The sequence below is a fragment of the Apus apus genome, chromosome 9 (assembly GCF_020740795.1).
Source record: "Apus apus isolate bApuApu2 chromosome 9, bApuApu2.pri.cur, whole genome shotgun sequence".
Taxonomy (NCBI): domain Eukaryota; kingdom Metazoa; phylum Chordata; class Aves; order Apodiformes; family Apodidae; genus Apus; species Apus apus.
Window position 1 is genome coordinate 15,258,200 of NC_067290.1, and position 17,543 is coordinate 15,275,742.

The 17,543-nt window shown below is 48.7% G+C and overlaps 1 protein-coding gene across 1 annotated transcript in view; it reads left to right on the plus strand.

Moving 5' to 3' along the window:
* The window catches only part of DAG1 (dystroglycan 1), a 49,260-nt gene that overhangs the window by 22,408 nt on the left and 9,309 nt on the right, over window positions 1-17,543 (plus strand). The window contains 1 exon segment of the mRNA XM_051627226.1: window positions 11,554-11,962. Within this exon segment, the coding sequence (XP_051483186.1) occupies window positions 11,681-11,962 (282 nt within the window). The 5' untranslated portion in view covers window positions 11,554-11,680.

Below are 17,543 nucleotides of genomic sequence, written 5' to 3' on the forward strand. Positions count from 1 at the left end.
GCAGCCTGTGTGCACACTTTGAAATACGATAGATTTCATGTGCGGAAGTTAGAAATTACTGGATTTTTCTGCTGTGGCAAAACCTCAGGATTATTTTTTGAGGACTGAGGGCAGGCACAGTACTCACTAGTTAACTGCTGCAAATGTCACACAAATGTGGCTGCTTGTGGAACAAAAACATCCATTTTCCTCCTCTTGTCCATACTGTCTCTTTGCCTCCCCTTTTTCTTACATGTACTCTGCCGTTACCCAGGTCCTGGTTTTAAATAATGTGTCTGGTGGCTGAGCAGGTCAGTGTGATCCTGGTTTTTTCAGTTATCCGCTGCCAGCAGGAGAAATCAGGAGTCAACAGCAACACGCATTAAGTGTCTTTGCTGCCATATGAAGCCTTTCATTTAATTTAAGCTGAAACTTCTCACAGATGGATTTAAAACCTTTCTGGAAAGCAATTTTTTTTCCAGTCCCTTTGACTTTCTTCTTTGTGGAATCTGGGCACTGGCAATGGCAGGATGTGCTTGTGTTGGAATTGCTGCAGGGGGGTTGCTTGGAGCAACCCTTGAAACTTCTTTGATGTGGCAGGTGCAGTGCTTGAGGAGAGGGGCATGTTACCCTGCAATGTGTTTAGTTGATGGTGCTGGCTCTGTGCACATGAGCGTTGTTTCTCTCAAGGTAAGCCCTTTGGTGGCCAGATCCTGAATGAATTAAAGCAGTCTGAATGGTCTTGCATTGAAATAATTCAGCTTGTCTCTAGATTTCTCAATTCCTGAGGAGAGTGGGGAGAAAAGCTGGAGCTAGCTCTGTGTTGGACCTGTGATGAGCAGCTGCAGCCTTCCCTGCTCCTGACTGAAGCCAGGTAGGCCATGGTCAAAACCAGAGGAGGGTTATTTTTTAATTAGGCCTTGCAAGTAAACAAGATAATTTATCTGCAGTTAAACTAATGCTGTATGAATTGGATGCAGACTCCTTTAGTGTCTTGCCTTTCAGGGTGCTCATCTTTGCTTTTTCATTTAAATCAGTCTTGCAGCAGAGCAGTTGGGAAGCAGATGGACCTGGGAAGCCACGGACTGTCCTTCTGCCTCAGTAAGCTTGTGCTGTCGGTGATCTGCTGCTGTTTGATTTACTGTGTGAATCAAAGGCTGGCCAGCTTGGGCCAGAGGTTGTTCTGAAAAGCAGACAGTTTTACTGAAGCAGTGCAGCCCTTTGCTCCCTGCTCTCCACCAAGAGGAGAAAGCACCTATAAGAATGTGCACCTGCAGGGAGAGTTTATCAGTTTTTTGGGTTTTGGCAACTCCTGAATTTCTGCAGGTTTAAGAGAATGTGGTGTCCAGCTGGAAGCTACTGATCTTTAGGGAGTTGATTCCTCCTTCCAAAGCTTTCCCTGCCTCTGTGGCATGGGAGCAACACTGCTTCATTTTACAGCTTTCCCATTTCATGCTTGATGGTTAAAGTTGGAACACTTATATCTCTTTCTGCCAAGAAGCATTTAGAATAGTTTTCATTAGAAACATGGAAAGTTGCAGGTCCACAGCTGATGCCCTGGCTGCTCTGCATAAATCACTGGGTGGTAAATATCTTTAAGTGAAGAGCTGAGGCAGTCTTGCTAGCTGAGTAATAAATCAGGGCTGCGCAACTCTGTAAAGCTGAATCTTAATGCCTTGGCTTGGAGCTGTAGGGTGGGGTGGTGAAGCTGATGGGATGTTTCTAAATGGAATGTGCCTGCCCTTAGTTACGCTGCCTCAGAGAACATAAACGATGCTGCCTACGTAACTGAAGTGCTGAAAATGGCTTTTTGGTGGTGTTGCTGCCTTGTTTTGTGCATCCACTTAACATGGGCTGTTTGTGTTTTACATCCCTTTAGTAGCAGCAGCAGATCTTGCACCTGGCAGGTAGGGGAGAGATCCTAAGTCTTGCCTTTCAGTCCTGTGCTTTGTGTGTTATCCTTAGTGCTGTGACATCAGCTTATAGGAAATTATGGTGCTTAAACACTTTCAAGGACCCTCTTGAAATATTTCATTATCTGAGGAATTTTGTGGAATACCCAGGTGGTGATTATAAACGTTCAGAATGTGGCTGCCTCTCCATAAAGCAGTCCAGCCAAACAGCATTTTGAGGCAGCTCCTGATTATGAAACCTCATCAAGATTTTCCTTTCTTCAGCTTTGGATTTGGTTCCAGCAACCCTTGGGCTGTTTGTTCCTCATGCTGGAGGAACACCTGCCCAAGCTGCACACTCTTAGGTGCCTCAGGTGCTCCCTGCACACTCCATGTGGTGCCAGCAAGTCCTGGGGAAGCCTGAATGCCACCGTGCACAGGGCTCTTCTGGTGATGAAAAAATAACTCTGCTCTGCCATTGTGTGGCCAAAATGTGGGCAAGATCCTGCTGCAAGCCCTCAGGCCAGACACAGGAGTATCACCAGAGCTGGAGCCTCAGAAGGGTTTCCTTCAGAACAGGATTTGGAATTACGATCAGGTTTCCTAAGAAGGGGATTTGCAGGACTGCTCTGCTTGTCAGCCTGTCTTTCACCCATTCTAATAACTTCTGTTTGCTAATTTGATAGAAAAAGCTTTATACTCTTTTTATTTTAATAGAATTTCTTAAAAGGCAGCCAGGTAGGCGGGAGAGTTTAGGCAAAAAGCACACACCAAAGCTCACCACTCTCCTCTGTGCAACTTGAGCAATGTGTGATGAGCTCCAAAAGCCAAACCACAGCAGGAACTTCAGTGAGATTTCCTGCCTTGCTGGATGTGGGAGTTTATCCCTCAAGGTCTTTCTCTTTTTGTGTGGACTCTAGTACTTTGTAAGACAAAATGTCCAGTGGAAGCTTCCTCTCTGATTAGGATATTTGGCATTTCTGTTCCATGTGGATTCTCTGAAACCTCATAAGGGGCTTTTTTCAGCCTTTAATTCGATGAAGAGATCAAGCAAGGGATGCAAATCTTTTTACCCTCATTGGTTTCCGTGCTTATGACTATATCCAAAGAGAACATCTCCTGCTCAGTACTGCAGGGCAGCTTGGCGAGCAAGTATTTTTCCAGGCTTCAGCAGAGATTTCAGGTGCTGCTGGAGGCTTGTGGTTGATTTTGTCCCTTTGAAGCATGGGGTAGAGGAAAGACTGGCAGCCCCGTCTGTGACAGTGCCTTGGTTTAAACCTCTTTCTGAAGCAGCACCTTCGATGGAAAGCTGCTTTCCAGCCGGGTGACTTCTCTCAAAGGTCATTAGCTGATGTGAATTAGACTTGAGACAGCTGGTGGATGGTGAGTGATACCAGGGGACAGGACACACAGTGGTAACTGCCACACCAGCTGCTCTTGCACATGTCCTTGGGATCTAGCTGGGGAGCAACCTGCCTGCTGAGGAATACAAGATCAGGCTCTGATGTCTTGTAGACCTCATGTTTAAAAAGTGACATCTTGTATCTTGTGTCCTGCTGGTTCGTGCTTTCTCTTGTCCCGTGCCTTAACTGTACTTTCTGGCTAGAGCTGCTGAGGGGTCCTCTAGATACCTTGTTAGGCTGCCTTTGTTAGACAAAGTTTATTTTGATTTTTTAGAAATCATGACATGTGCCTTTCACAGAAGGGGGTGGCTAAGACACAGTCCGGGCTGTTCTTAGTATACCTGGGGAAGGCAGAGGCGGTCTGGGCTATCTTGGTACACTTGAGGACTTGCATTTTGGTATAGAAGTCCACATTAGTTTTAAAATTATATAAAACTCAGCTTTGTTCCTGCAAATTCACCTGACAACCAGCTGGGCCCTCACATGAAACGTTTCTAGAAATGATCTGGAGTCCTAAATAAATCTACTTTCCAATGTTTCTAGCAGTTAGTGTTCCTCAAATCCAAATGCAGTGTCTTGGGAACTGTTCTGCTGCCACACTCACCAGTGAGACAAGACAGCTTCTTTGTGGTCCAAATTACAATTGCTCTGATATTTCAGAGTGGTGCTTTGGTCTTGTCTGTCGGCTGCATCCCCAGGCACTTCTGCCAGCCAAGGTTTCATCTGTCCCAGGCTCTCCCACAGGATGGCTGCTGCTGAAATGCTTTTCTGTAATGCTGCTGCCTTCACTTAGGAATTAACTCTAAGCAAATTCAGCAAGATATGAAGATTTCTTGACCAGAAAAAAAGAAATCTAGAGTAAAAAATGCCTGCTTTATCTGGATGCCTTGGGTTCTGTTTTTTACTAAATCTTGGAAACTGATAAAGCATTTGTATGCATGTATATGTATACATACCTGTCATGTTTGTCTTCAAAGTATGCATTTTTACAGCATTTTAAACTTATGTAGTTTAATTTCCTGCAGATTTTAGTACTAGCTTTAGCTTACATTCCCTTAAACGTAGAATTAAATATTAGGATTTTTACACTCTGTTTCCAGACAAAGCCAGGAATTAAAAGTAGAATTTTGAGGGACTTTCCCTGGCTGGCTACACATAGTGGCCACACAAGTGAAGCCAAAGCCAGGTTAAACTGCACGTCCTGAGGTAGGGAGACCCCTGCTCTGCCCTGCTACAGCTGTATATTTAGCCTGTGTGCCCTTTCCAGTGACAGCCGGGAGAAGGAATGCGAGTCATCTTTTCCCTGAATGCTGTCCTGGGATCCTGCTATCTGTCATGAAGCTCTGCTTGAGCCAAAAGTGCTGCCTTGGTAACTCTGCCCTCTTTATAAAAATTGTCCCACCCTACCCTTTTTTTTCTTTTTTTTTTTTTTTTTTTTCTTTCTAACCCACATGAAGTTTTAACGTTCCTGTTCACAACCCTGTTGGGTCCTGGGGGAAACTCTTGTTTTGAGTTTTAGCCTGGTTAAGGTTTGCTTGGCTTCTGGTCTTTATTTGAGGAGCGTGTGGGCTCTTGTTCCCCATCACCTTCATGCCCCAGTGCATCCCACTTTGTGCCCTCCAAGCTTTCTCCAGGAAGGCTCCATCTTGCACCTTTGATCCCTGTCACCTTCTCCACCAGCCCTCCTTCAAGATGAGACTCACTCACAGGGTGCCAGCAGTGTGGGGCAGCACTGGTGAAGCTGTCCCCCTGCTTTGGCTGGTTGGTGGCTGTTTGTATCCTAATTTGCTTGCTGCCAGCCACCAGGAAAATGGCAGTTCTACATGCAATGTTTGTAATTACAGGGAAAAAATTATCTCTGAGGCCTTCTGAATACTTGGGAAGATCATATCTGAGTTTCCTTTCAACTGAATGCACTTGAAGATATAATCTGAGTTGGCTGTCTGGGAATAACAAAGTGGGAGGAAGGGATTGATTGTGGTTGCTGAAACTTTCATCAAAGAGTCAGAAGTCTGGCCCAGCCAAAATCTGCAGGTCCAGTCACTGCTGTGGGTCAGGGGCAGCAGTCGTGCGAGGACAGCTCAGGTGTAGGACAAGGAGCACACACAGGCTGTGGGAGTGCAAGATTGACAAGCAGGGGGGCATCAATATGGTCTTCTAGTGTAAAAAGTGCTGCAGGAGTCAGGTCAGTGTGCAAGTGCATGGTCAAGAGGTGCTTGTGGGTACTATCCTCATCCCCTCCTGCCTCCTCAGGGCTGCGGGAAGGTGTTTGTCTCCAAAAGTCTTAGTGTTGCACTTTGCAGGGGAAATGTGCTCTGCAGGGAAAGAAAAACAGGCTGGCAGAAAGGCTCTGGTGTTCTCTGGAGTGCTGCTCAGCATTGCCCCTTGCACACACCTCTGCAGGAGTGGCCATGGCTGGGGATCCTGGGGGGTGCTGGGGCGGCTTCACTCCCTGCCCAGCTTCTGCTGGAGGGAGGTGATCAGGAACAGATTCTCACCTTTTCCAGGGCAAGAAGTCTTCCCGGGAGGAGAGTTTCCAGCTGGGAAGAGCAGTAGTATAGCAGCCCAACTTCTAGACAGGCAGATGCAATACAGGGGAAGAAAGGGAAATTCTGCTTTTTGCATCTTTGCTCTATTTCAGGGCTGCCTCTGTGTTCCCTGGGCAGGAAGTGCCAGAGATCACACATCCTAATGAACACAAACCCTTTGGTGTCATGAGCTGCCCACAGCCGCTGTCTGTCAGTCTGTGTCTCTGCTCCCATGCTGGGGGAGAACGACAAGGAGCTTTTATTGGCCAAAGGGAGATGTGAGATGCAAATGAGAGGGCTGTGGGAAAGCTTTCATCCCTTCTTGGTGACACAAAACTGTACTTTTCAAACAGAAGGAAGAGGAAACTTTCTGCTGTCTTCCATCAAGCTGCAGGAAAGTTAAATAACTTGGTGCTTACTCTAGCAGAATAAAAACCGCTGTGAGGTGTCGATTGCAGTGACCACTTCCGTACAAGCCTCACCACGCTGCTTGGGGCATGTGTGACTTGAAGCAACACGTCAGTTACAGTTCACCACCACGTCCCCCAGCAGCAGGAGGCTGCTGCTTGTTTCCCTGCCCAGCACACATTTTTAGCTCTGCTGTTTTGGGTTTGGCTGGGTTCATTTTTTTTCCCCTTACATTGTTTTTCAGCATCAGGGTTTCCTGTTACTGACACCAGATGTGCTGGAGACGAGCAACACGGGAATGCAGGAATGGACAAAACCAAAAACAGCCTCTTTTTTTCATGTGGGTCCTTTGAGGTGTCAGTTCTGCCGGAGCTCCGTGTCCTTCCTATGTTGGGAGCTCCAGAACTGACCACAACATCCCTTTTACATCCCTTTCCATAACTCATCCCTGGCGCAGCTGCATCTGGAGCCTGGGGCATCATCTGTGAACGTACATGGCTGAAACCCCTGAGGCTGGAAATAACCCGTGGTCATTTGCAGTATGTTTGTGTAGCCTCTAACATAGGCTGCAGGAGGGGCTGCTCCCTTTGTTTCAGGATATATCCAGAGCTGGGCAATGCAGAAACTCTGACTTTTTCCTAAATTTCACATTGGAGTGTTCTTTGTGCATATAATGTATCAAGCTTGCATTCTTAGCCTTGAGGAGATTGTATCTCTTAGCTCATACACTTGGTGACGAGCTGCCCTGCCCAGACGTGCTGCCTCTGAGCTGTTTCTCCCTCCTCAGACTCCTTCAGCACAGTGGGGACGTGCAGGGAGCACCGGCCACCCCTGCCTGGGCCGTAGCAGGTACGGCAGAGTGCCATCTTTGTGGGCCATCTCTGCGTGCCCAGCCGGTGGCGCGGGGTGCATCGCTCCTCCCGCTCACTGCCTTGACACGCAGACGCACGGCAGCTGATGGGACTTGCCCAGAGATCCTCCTGTGGAAACATGAACGAGAGATCTTTGCAGAGACAACAGCTCTGTTTTGGAAAGTTGCACTGGCCCTTTTTAGCCAAGTTTGCTGCCTTAGAGAAAGGCCACTCATTTCATGCTTCCTTTAATGAGGACAGTGGTAAATAAGCAGTTGGGTAAATGAGAGTCCTCCTAACTCTCCTAAATACCTTCTTAACTGCCATGCAGTTCTCTACTCCAGATACCTGAGCTTTCTGCATGCCAGGCTCAGTGGCATTAATATGCTGGCAGTGATTAATTACCACAGCCCAGTGATGTGATTGTGTGCCTGAGCAATTGGATTAGATGCAGCTGGACGGAGACTTCACTTTCACTGGTTCTTGCAGAAGCAGTCGGTGGTGTAATCAGCCACAGAGGAGGAGTGATTCCTAGGGCAGCCACACTCCTGCTGCCAGGACATCTCCCCTGGCCCAATGCTCCCAATTCTGTGGTGAACTGAAGAAAAAATCTCTGGAAAGATGTGGGAGTCGCTGCTTTGTCCTGCTCTCAGTCCTTCCTTTCAGTCCCATCTTCTGTCTGCACTATTCTGCGTTCCTGGGTAATAAGGCAGAGCATGTCCTCAACATGTCAGTGGGCCTTGTAGCTGCATGGAGAAGCAGCAAACTCCAGCATTGTCTTGACAAGTCAGCATCATATCAAGCGCAGCATCGTATCAACAACACTTCACTGAGCAGGCCCAGTTCCGTGTCTCTGAGATATGGGGTTTGGCACTGGAGATAAGGCATCCACATTGGCACGTGCACCGAGCACTAGGACTGAAGCAGATGTTGATACTGGCTTTGATGTTTCATCCAACACTCTGGAGGCTCAAAGTTGAGACCAAAAGAGTTTTCACAGAAGCAAGAGGATAAAGAGAAAGTCTCTTCTTTCAGAAGATCAGACGGAATGAAACACCCTGAAATTCAGGACTAACCTGAACCTTTTGTGTTTGTGCTGCCGAGCTGGGCAGCACAGATCCTGCTGGAAGGAGTGCTGTGCCACATCGAGAAGTTGGGGTGATCTAGCCTTCCCATTCAACTTGAAAGTGCTCAGTCAGCCCTACAGCCTGATGCTTTCCAGAGATCAGCAGAAGACCACCTGCAGAATGCCATCTGCATTTGGGTTTTGCCCCTGTTTTGAGCTTGGGGGAAACTGTGAAGCATTGAGTCCCTGAGAGCTCCAGCCCCATGCCACGTGCTGCTCATGGACAATGACCCAGAGCACTGACTTTTTCCATATGCAGCTGGGATGATGTCTCAAGCGAGCCTGGGGTTTGCCCATGGTAGTACCAGGGAAGTGATGTGGGCTCCTGAACTGGACAGAGGCCCCATGTGGGTCCCCAGTGCTTTTTCAGGCCTTGCTGCACGTAGTGGTCACTCTGTTCTGCATTGACACCTGCAGGCTGGTGGTCAGCAGATTTGCTGAGCAGGACCACTTGCTTTTAGGCAGAGGACTTCCTGTCCTGAAAAGCATTCTGCCTTGAAGCAGTAGTCCACATGGAACTCAGCAATGTGGGGCAATGCCTTGTTCCAGCTCTGTAGAGCTGTACCACCCTGCCTTTCCTCCTTAGCACACAGTGTGAGAGTCTGGCACCATTTCAGCTTCTGTCATTTGTTTGGTGAGGTGGAGCCGTGTTAAGAGATCTTTTGGCGGTGCAAGTTTGTTCTCAGCTCTTCTGTTTTTTTTCCTTTTCTTATCAGCTACTGAATTCCTCCTGTGCCTCCTGTGTGCTCCACTTCCATATGCAGAGACTTTTCTTCTGTAAAACCCTAAAATGAAATTCTGCATTTGTATGACACTCACAGGTCACACAGATCTTCGTGGCCGCTGCCTGAGTTGCTTGGCTGAGGAGCACGTAGCAGACAGGCACTGTTTGTTGCCTGCTCCCATAATTGTTTCTGAAATGAGTGATGACTTCATCTTCCTCCTGTGCTCTCCACGGTTATCAGGAACCAACTCCTTTCTGCCCAAACACTCCTCTCCATCCAACAAAAAACACCCCACACCATGTTATGCCACTTGGCTGTGCAACATGGGGCTGCACATTGGCAGCTGTGACAGGTATGGGGCTGGCCTGAAGACTGAACCTCTGCAGGAATCTTCACAGCTCCATGTGGTCATATGCTGGATGTCTGTCTGTCTAGTTGACTGGGGTGTTTCTCCTTGGCTTGGCTGTGGAGGCTCAGCAGAGCTGTGGGAGGCAGCCATGTTTCCATGCTGATAGCATCTCAGCCATGGGGCTGCTGAGTGCTGCTGCATTCCTGTCCCAGCGAATCTCTGATCCTGCCTGTACTTGCTGGGCAGGTTGCTGTCTAGTCCCTTGCACAGCAGGACTTTCCAATAAGCGGGCTTCAGGAGAAGTAGCTCATGGACATGGCATCATCGCTGTAGTGTCCATACCCCAGGCTCCACAGAGGATGAAGGTGGTGGTTCCTCTTTCTGCTTATTGAAGGCACTGTGCAGAAATGAGAGTCCCTGCTGTGATGATCACTGGACTCCTCAGGACCTCTTGCAGAAGTCTGCTCCATTTCTGTAGCTTATTCACACAGTCTGGTGGATATTCTAGACCAGACATCTGCTGTGGTAGCCATCTACTTGCTGAGGTGATCCCGGGTTCATCCAAAATCAATTGGTGTATGTTGGATCATCCTCTGACCATGCAGGGAGCTGGTGGGAGAGATGTGCCCTGTAGGAAGTGTGGCTGAGTCCTTAATCACCCAGCCACTTCACCTTACATCATGATAACCTCTGGAGAAGCAGCTCAGGCACCTCCCTCAGGGTAAGGACCACCATGCACTTAGTTGCCTTTGGGTAGAGCCTGGAGTTGGCTTCCCTGTTGTTCTTGTTTATTCTTGTCCCAGTTGGATCATGCAGTCAGAAGGACAAAAGCAGCAGGGGAATGGGCTGTCTTCTGGTGCTGGCATCTCACCAGCCATCCTCCCGTCTGCCTCGTGGTTTCCAGCAGTGTTGTTGTGCCTCTGCTGTTCCTTTTGCCTTTCACTTGAGACAGGCTTTCTGCACCAGACAGCAGTCAGGTCAGATATCTGCCTCGTGGATGCTGTAGCTGGAGGTTATTGCATTCAGCTGACAGTTTCTGCTCCCCACAGCTCTCTTTGCTGGCTGTGGTCCTGCTCTGTGGGTCCAATACCTTGGAATGGGAGACATCAGCCCCCCTGCATCAGCTGTTGTGAAAAGGCCCATCAAGGGGTGAGGATGTGCTAGTCCTTGCAGCTTCTCTAGACTGTGGGTTTGAGGGTGAGCAACCAGATCTTATCTCTGCTGTCATTGCTAGAGCCTGTTGTGGTGACCTGGGGCTTGGCTGCCTGTGTGGACAGGCCCTCTGCCTGCAGCTGCCAGCCCGAGGTGGGCCATGGGAGCTTGCTGGACTGCAGCACAGCAGGACAGCTGGTCCAGCTGTTTTGCTGCTTCACCAGCTCTGCAAGGACAAGATGCAGTGGGATGTCCCTTCCCACTCAGTCTGGCTCCAGGAGCTCTTGGGACAGCCTGATGTGCATCACCCAACACAGCTGGAACAGGCTAAAATAAACAGAAGCTGTGATGAGGCCTGAGAGCCAGCTGTGAGCAGCTGGGCTGGGCTTGCTCTGGGATTTTGGAGCCACTTCTCTCAGCCTGGAAAAAAAAGAGTTCCTTCAAGATGTGCGAGTGTCTAACCTGAGAAGGCCCAGTCTCCTCTGCTCCTGGGGCTGAGCAGCACATACTTGGTCCGTGTGTCTGTCCTCCAGCCCTGTGTAACCCACTGGTATCCACTGGTGCCCCAGCCTGACTTCAGCTTGCCTTGGAAGGTCACCTATCACTGCTGTGCTCTCAACTGTGGTTGTATTGGAATGATCTCAAGTTGCACCAAGGGTGGTTTAGCTTAGATATTAGAGGAAACTTCTTCACTGAAAGGAAATGGTTCCAAACACTGGAACAGGCTGCCCAGGGAGATGGTTGAATCACCATCCCTGGAGGTGATTGAAAGACATGTAGATGTGATGCTGAAGGACATGGTTTAATGGTTGGTAGAGTTAAATTATGGTTGGACTTGATGATCTTAAAGCTCCTTGTAGCTATCTTGGGATGCTGTGGCTCCAGAGCAGCAGAAACATGGCTGTGTACATGGAAAAGCAGGAGGATCTTGTTTCTCTAGGGATGCTGTATGTCAGAAAAGGAACTGAGAAGCTCTTGTTCTCTTTACCAGTGGTGTTAACTCCTGCAGTTAAAAAACTGAACCAAAAAGGATGGGGAGGCAGGAAGGCCTCTGTCCCTTTCAGGGAGGGCTGTATGTGTTAGCTGGCTGGCCTGGGTATTGTAATTAATGTGCTGATTGGGTTTCCTTTGTTTAACCAGGTTTCCAGGACTGCTAGGATGAGGCTGCTGTGAAGGACCAGCGGATCCCCTGCCTACGCTGCGGTGCCCGCGGATTCCCTCTGGTCCCTTTCCGGCTGGAGCACCGCTGCCGAGGCCGCCAGGAAGGATGACTGTTGGATGCCCACTGCAGCCCCCCTTTCTGGGGAGGACTTGGCTCCCCGTGCTGCTGCTGGCAGCCTCTGCTCACTGCCACTGGCCCAGCGAGCCAGCAGAAGTGGTTCGGGACTGGGAAAACCAGCTGGAGGCCTCCATGCATTCCGTGCTCTCGGACCTCCGGGAGACTGTGCCAGCTGTGGTGGGCATACCGGACAGCTCGGCTGTGGTGGGACGCTTCTTCAGAGTCTCCATCCCCACGGATTTAATTGCTTCCAATGGAGAAATTGTCCAGGTGAGAAATGCCATTCCCCGAGGCTCATTTTCAGTTATATTCTTGAGGGAGTCGAGCTGGTCACACCACTAATAGTCTGGAGCACCAGGATGCTGTGAGGCAACCTTGAGGTTTTGTAGGACTATGGGAGAAGGATTAAAAAAAAAGTAAAGTCCTCATCTCATTGCAAAGTTCATTACAGAAGAGAGGACACGTCTTTCCTTGGGGGTGATCAGTGGATTTCTTGGCAGTATTTAAATTGTGAGATGCTGTGCCACTGGAATGCTGGGCACATTCATTAGGAGATGTTGCTTCGGGATCTGGGGAGCCATGAGTTCCCTGGGACTGCTGCTCTGACGTCCAGGGAGTTTGCTTCACTGTGGTAACAAAACACTGCTAGACAAACAGACCTTCTTCAGCCGGGTTGGCTCTGAGCTGCCTTTGACACAGTCTTTCCTGACCTTGTCCCAGTGTCCTCTTGAGAAAGATAGGAGCCTTTCTCTTTAACCAACTTACCCTCATGCTGCTGGCACTGCAGACATATGAAAACAGTTTTGGAATAAGTCCTGAGGGCAAGAAAGTGTCAGAATAGCCTGGAGGAGGGTAGGCATGCTGCTGAACACGCTCATCTTGAGCCCTTTCCTGGGAGAGGGCAGAGAGGTTGTCTTAGCATCTGCTTTCCAATTACTTTCCAATCTTGGATCTTTTTTTCAGAGAGCAAAATCAAAAAATAGCTTTAAAAATCCATTTTAAGAGAACATTATAAAAAGGCAACCTTCTGGTGTGTCTCAGAAGATCAGAGGAAGGTGGAGGGCAAGTTGGAAGAAAGTCTGACATCTCAGCTTCTCCTTGAAGGCAGGTTTGTTGTAGCTCTGCGTTCTGTCACGCAGTTCTCTCGATCCAGAGCCGTGATCTTGCTGGCTTCAGCCAGGGTGCCAGGAGCACGAAGTGCCAGTGGTAGGCAGAAAATCTGAAGAATGCATCTGTTATGGACTAACGGTCAGATGGGGAGGAGGAAGGCAGTGGGTGAGCCCCCAGCCAGAGGACTCAGAGAAGGGGACAGGCTGGTTTCAGAGCAAAGGCTGTGACATTTAATTGCTTTGCAGCTGGGGAGACAGGCTCAGACGGTAACAATGGTGCCTGCCCTGGTTTAACCACATCCTGTTTTCTGAGCACAGGGCACCTGTGTGGTAGTAGGCTGCAACAGTCTGGACATGAGTGGTGAGCCCAAGATACCTTGTGTTATGGAAATGAGAACTTCTGGTTTGGGGTTTTGCCATCAGAGTGGCTTGTTCTGGTGTGTCTCATGGCTACTTTGATGGCAAGAACAATTTTCAGTGTTTGTATAACACCACAGCTTCCTCTGTCTCCTTTTGCTGGCACAAAAGTCATCTGTGATAGCTCCAGTAGGTGCAGGAAAACACTGATAGGTTATTCCAACCCCATCTGATAGCTTCAAACAATACCTCTGGCACTTCAGTGCTGAGGCGTGTTTGCTCACACCAGCAGATGCCTGAAGAGCCACAAATGGACTGTGCTGGAGCAGGACCCAACAGTTGCTGGTGTGTGTAGTTCAGTGAACACTGAGAGCGATTTTCATGCTCGTCTGTGGGCTTGCCCAAGTGCAAATTGCATCTGTTCATCTTGAAATTGATTTCAAAAGTGCAGCAGGCTCTGGGGCACTGTGAGCAGCCTCACTTAGCTGGCGTGTCTGGAAGGTCTCTCCCTTGCAGAGAACGTGTCTTGGCTGCTGAGCACAGCTGACCTTTGCTATGGGGATTTGTTTCCTGGCTAGCGAGGACTGCGTAGGCAATTTTGGGTGCTGGCATGCATTTTTGGTTTAGCAGAAAGTTTCAGGACAAGTTGCTCGTCATTTTCTCAGGCTGCCTTGCATTTCCCAGCTAGAGCAGTAAAAGTGGAATACGCCTGGATTGTGCTAGCTGGTGTACTTAAACAGTAATAAGAGAGAATAAGGGCCATACCCTTTGAGATGAAGCAGTGGATCTGAGTTTACAATGAGAAGCAGTTGCCTATCCTCAGTCCCCTTACAAAGGAAATAGCTGTCATGTCATGGTTTGTTTGGTTTTTTTAAAAGCTGACAGTTGATGTCCCTAAACTTCCAGGAGCTTCCTATCTGGAGCCTGAAGAAGGTGTGATTTCCTCATTTCTAGATAATTTCCTCTGATTATTGCTAGGCTTGGTTTGTATTGTGCTGGGGATTGCCTTGAAGCTGCTTCTCGGGTCCTCTCCCTGCTTGTTAGCAGATTCCAGCCGGCTGTAGACAAAATACTTCTCTCTGCAAACTTGGTTGTGGGATGGAAACAACGCCAGGCATCTGCAGCGTGGCGGAGGAATGCCTGGCAGGGACACACTCCTGCACAGATCTGTGGGCTCTGTGCACAGGGCACGTATGTGCTCCTGGGAGCCAGGCACTCCCTGCCAACCCCAAGCTGCTCAGGAACGGTCAGATTTTATGGTGAAGTGCAGAAGCAAGTGTATTTGAGTGCACTCAGGGAGCTGCCATCAGGCTTTGTGACTGTCATAACTCATGGCTGGCAATTAGAAACCCCCTTCCCCTGTGCCTTGTCCTGCTGAGCAGGTGCCTTGGTCAGGCATTAAGGTGTCCACTGAACGTTGGTTGCAGCCTGCAGGTATTTCAGCTGTTGAATTTGGTGGCAGTTCAGTCCAGGTGCTGTCCTGCAGCTTCTTCATGACAGCAAGGCTGCAAGACTGCTCTCCTCACGTCTGAAGGTGTCTTGGATGTGAAAACTCTTTGCTGCACCTTCCCAGAAGAAGGGTTAACTGCTTGCAGCCCTTCCTGCTGCATTTGACACCCGTACTTTGGTATGGGTGACTTGGGTTAAAAGATCCCATCTGCACATCTTGAGCAAGCCCCTTGCCATGCAGACAGGTAGGGCGAGGGTGTGCAGGTTCCCACTGGCTCCTGGTAGATGGTGGCTGGGAGCAGGATAACCAGGGCCATCGGTGCCTATACCCCCTCCCCATGATGGGTCATGGATGGCTGACCATCTCCTTTACCCTGTTTCCACCAAAGACTGCACAGGGCCTGACCCTTTACCCATCAGCTGTGTCCTCTTGTTGAAAACCAGATCATGCTCGGACCAAAGACCAGGTGGACTTCCCGTTCCTGCCATTTCCATTTGAAGCTGCTCCAGCATTTGGCTGCTCTGATTAAAAATGCAGCTTCTAGCCTAAATTTAGAGATGGCTAGAAATATTTGTGTGTGCTGCCCTTTAGCTTAAATCAATTCTACCTTCATAATATTTACTTCCTTTATGTATTTATAAGTGACAGGCATATTTCCCTGTCTTGATTTTATTAGGTTAGGCAAGCCAATCTCTTTAGTCTTTTTCATAAAATAAGCTTTCTTTTCCTCTCCTCATCTTTGCAGCTGTCTTCTGCAGTTTTTCCAGCCTGAGTTTATTTTTCTTATGTTTGCCTGACCACAGCTACACAAAATACTTTAGATGAAATTTTACCGGAGCCTCATATAAAGGCATCAAAACTTCCTTTTCTCTTCTATAAATAACCTTGTTTGATACATCCTATGATTGTTTGCTTTTCTATGTCTGACTTTGGCTCAGACATCTTGCCATCAGCTGAAGTATCCGGGTCTGTGGTTTTTTCTGTTTCCACTTGGTGAGGTCACAGAAGAGGACGTTACCTGAGGTGCACAAGTGTTGATTGATTTTGCACTGCTGATTGTGGTCTCCATGAGGTTTGCTAGTGCTGTCTCTAAAGTTGTATCATTTTTCTTGTATGAAAGCCTGTGCCTGGCGTTGCTCTCTGGGTGACCACCCAAGGAGTCAGGGTGAGGATGGTGGCACTAGCACTGATAGCACCTCTGTCAGCTTTTGGGTTGGTGGCTGTTGAGGTAAGCATGGCGCTCTCCTCAACCCACCAGTGATGATACCCTGCCACAGATTGGGAAAGCTGACACTGGGCTTGGTCCTTGAAAGAGAAACCACTCAAAGGAGGGCATTTACAGGGTGATCACCTCCATCCTGCATGCAGGACGTTGATCTGGCTTGGGGCAGAAGCTGCTGTAGAAAGGACCTGGCGTCTCCTAGTCTGGTAGAAGGGCTTTCTGACTCTTGAGCCGTGGGCTGGAGGCTGTGACAAACAGGAGACAGCCGGACTGCAGGCGCCTCTCCAGAAACACCAGGCTCTGCACTGGATCCGAGTATTAAATACAGCCACTGATTGGCATTGCTCCTTTTCCTTGGGATGAATCCAGTTCTCTCCAGTACCGGTGTATCTGCAAGGTATTTGAGGCCTTGCACAGTCCGATACCCTGCATACATGTGCCCACAGTATATAAGGCATGCACTCTGATGGCTTTTGTTTAAAGGTGGGTCTGTCGAGTATGCTGGAAGGAGATAAGCTCCTGGTGTGCCCTGCTTCCCAAGGCACATCCCTGCACGAACAGGTGACTTGCTTGAATATCCATAAAGCTGCCAGTCTGCCTTTATCCTAGCAGTGTTAGGTATGGGCTGTATCCCATGGAGCAGATCTTCTCTGCTTAGCCGATGCTAAGGAGAAGCTTTCAGGTGAGCACAGCTCAGTCTTACTGTTCTTGGAAGTGTCTTGGCCCCTGATTGTTTTTTTTACTTAAGTCTCACCAGGGCTTTGTTGGGAAGGCAGATAAAACATGTAGTGGGAGCCCCAAAAAGCTGTTGCTGTGTGCAAACATAGCTGGCAGCAAAGTGATTAGAACAAGTGAATTAACTCACATAGCTGATGTACACAGCACAGCTACACAGTGGGTTTGGGGGCTTATCAGAGCCTTGGGTATTCATCTGGGCAAAAAGGAGTCTTGCTTCCCAACCAGGAACCTGCTTTTCCAATAGTGGTTCTACTTGCCCTCTGTTGGAGTGGCTTTTATTGAGCAGCTGTATTCTCACCAGCCTTCAGGGACCTTGTTTTATGAACGGGATCTGCAGAGATTGTATGGCAGGAGTTCTGACATAGAGTACCTGCTGCCAGGGCTGGGCTGGATGTTGGCAACCAACCTGCAGTGCCAGGGCACACTCAGCTTCAGGGGGGAAAACCACAAAATACTGATTTTTTTATTTTTTTTTTTTTTTCTCTTGCAATGATCCTTGTTTCAAAGTTTTAACTGAATATTACTTTGATTAACATGGCGTTTCTCAGAGGAGGAAGACAAGCAAAGAATGCTCCTGAGGGGCTGTGTCAGCAAGCTGGGTATGTTGAAAGTCTCTCTGTGTCAAAGCACATGAGCTTTCCCTCGCCCCTGGGGTCCCCAGCTTTCCTGGACTTGGACTAACCAGGAGCTGTAGCAACAGCAGCTATTTACAGGGGAGTGCGCTGGGATAAATGGCAGTGTCTGGAACAGGTCCAGGCACAGGACTTGTCGGGCAGGGCTTTGCCTACCTGTCATGCTGCTATCTTAGTGATAAGATGAGCTGATAAGATTTCTGCAGGGGCAGGGGGGGGCGAGGGGGCCACTTATCTTTTTCCTGCAATGAGACCAAGTTGGGGAATTTGGCATTTTCAGTGTGAGCTTAGTAACAAGCTCTGAATTTGGAGGAGTGGAAAATGTGACTCAATCTAATTATAA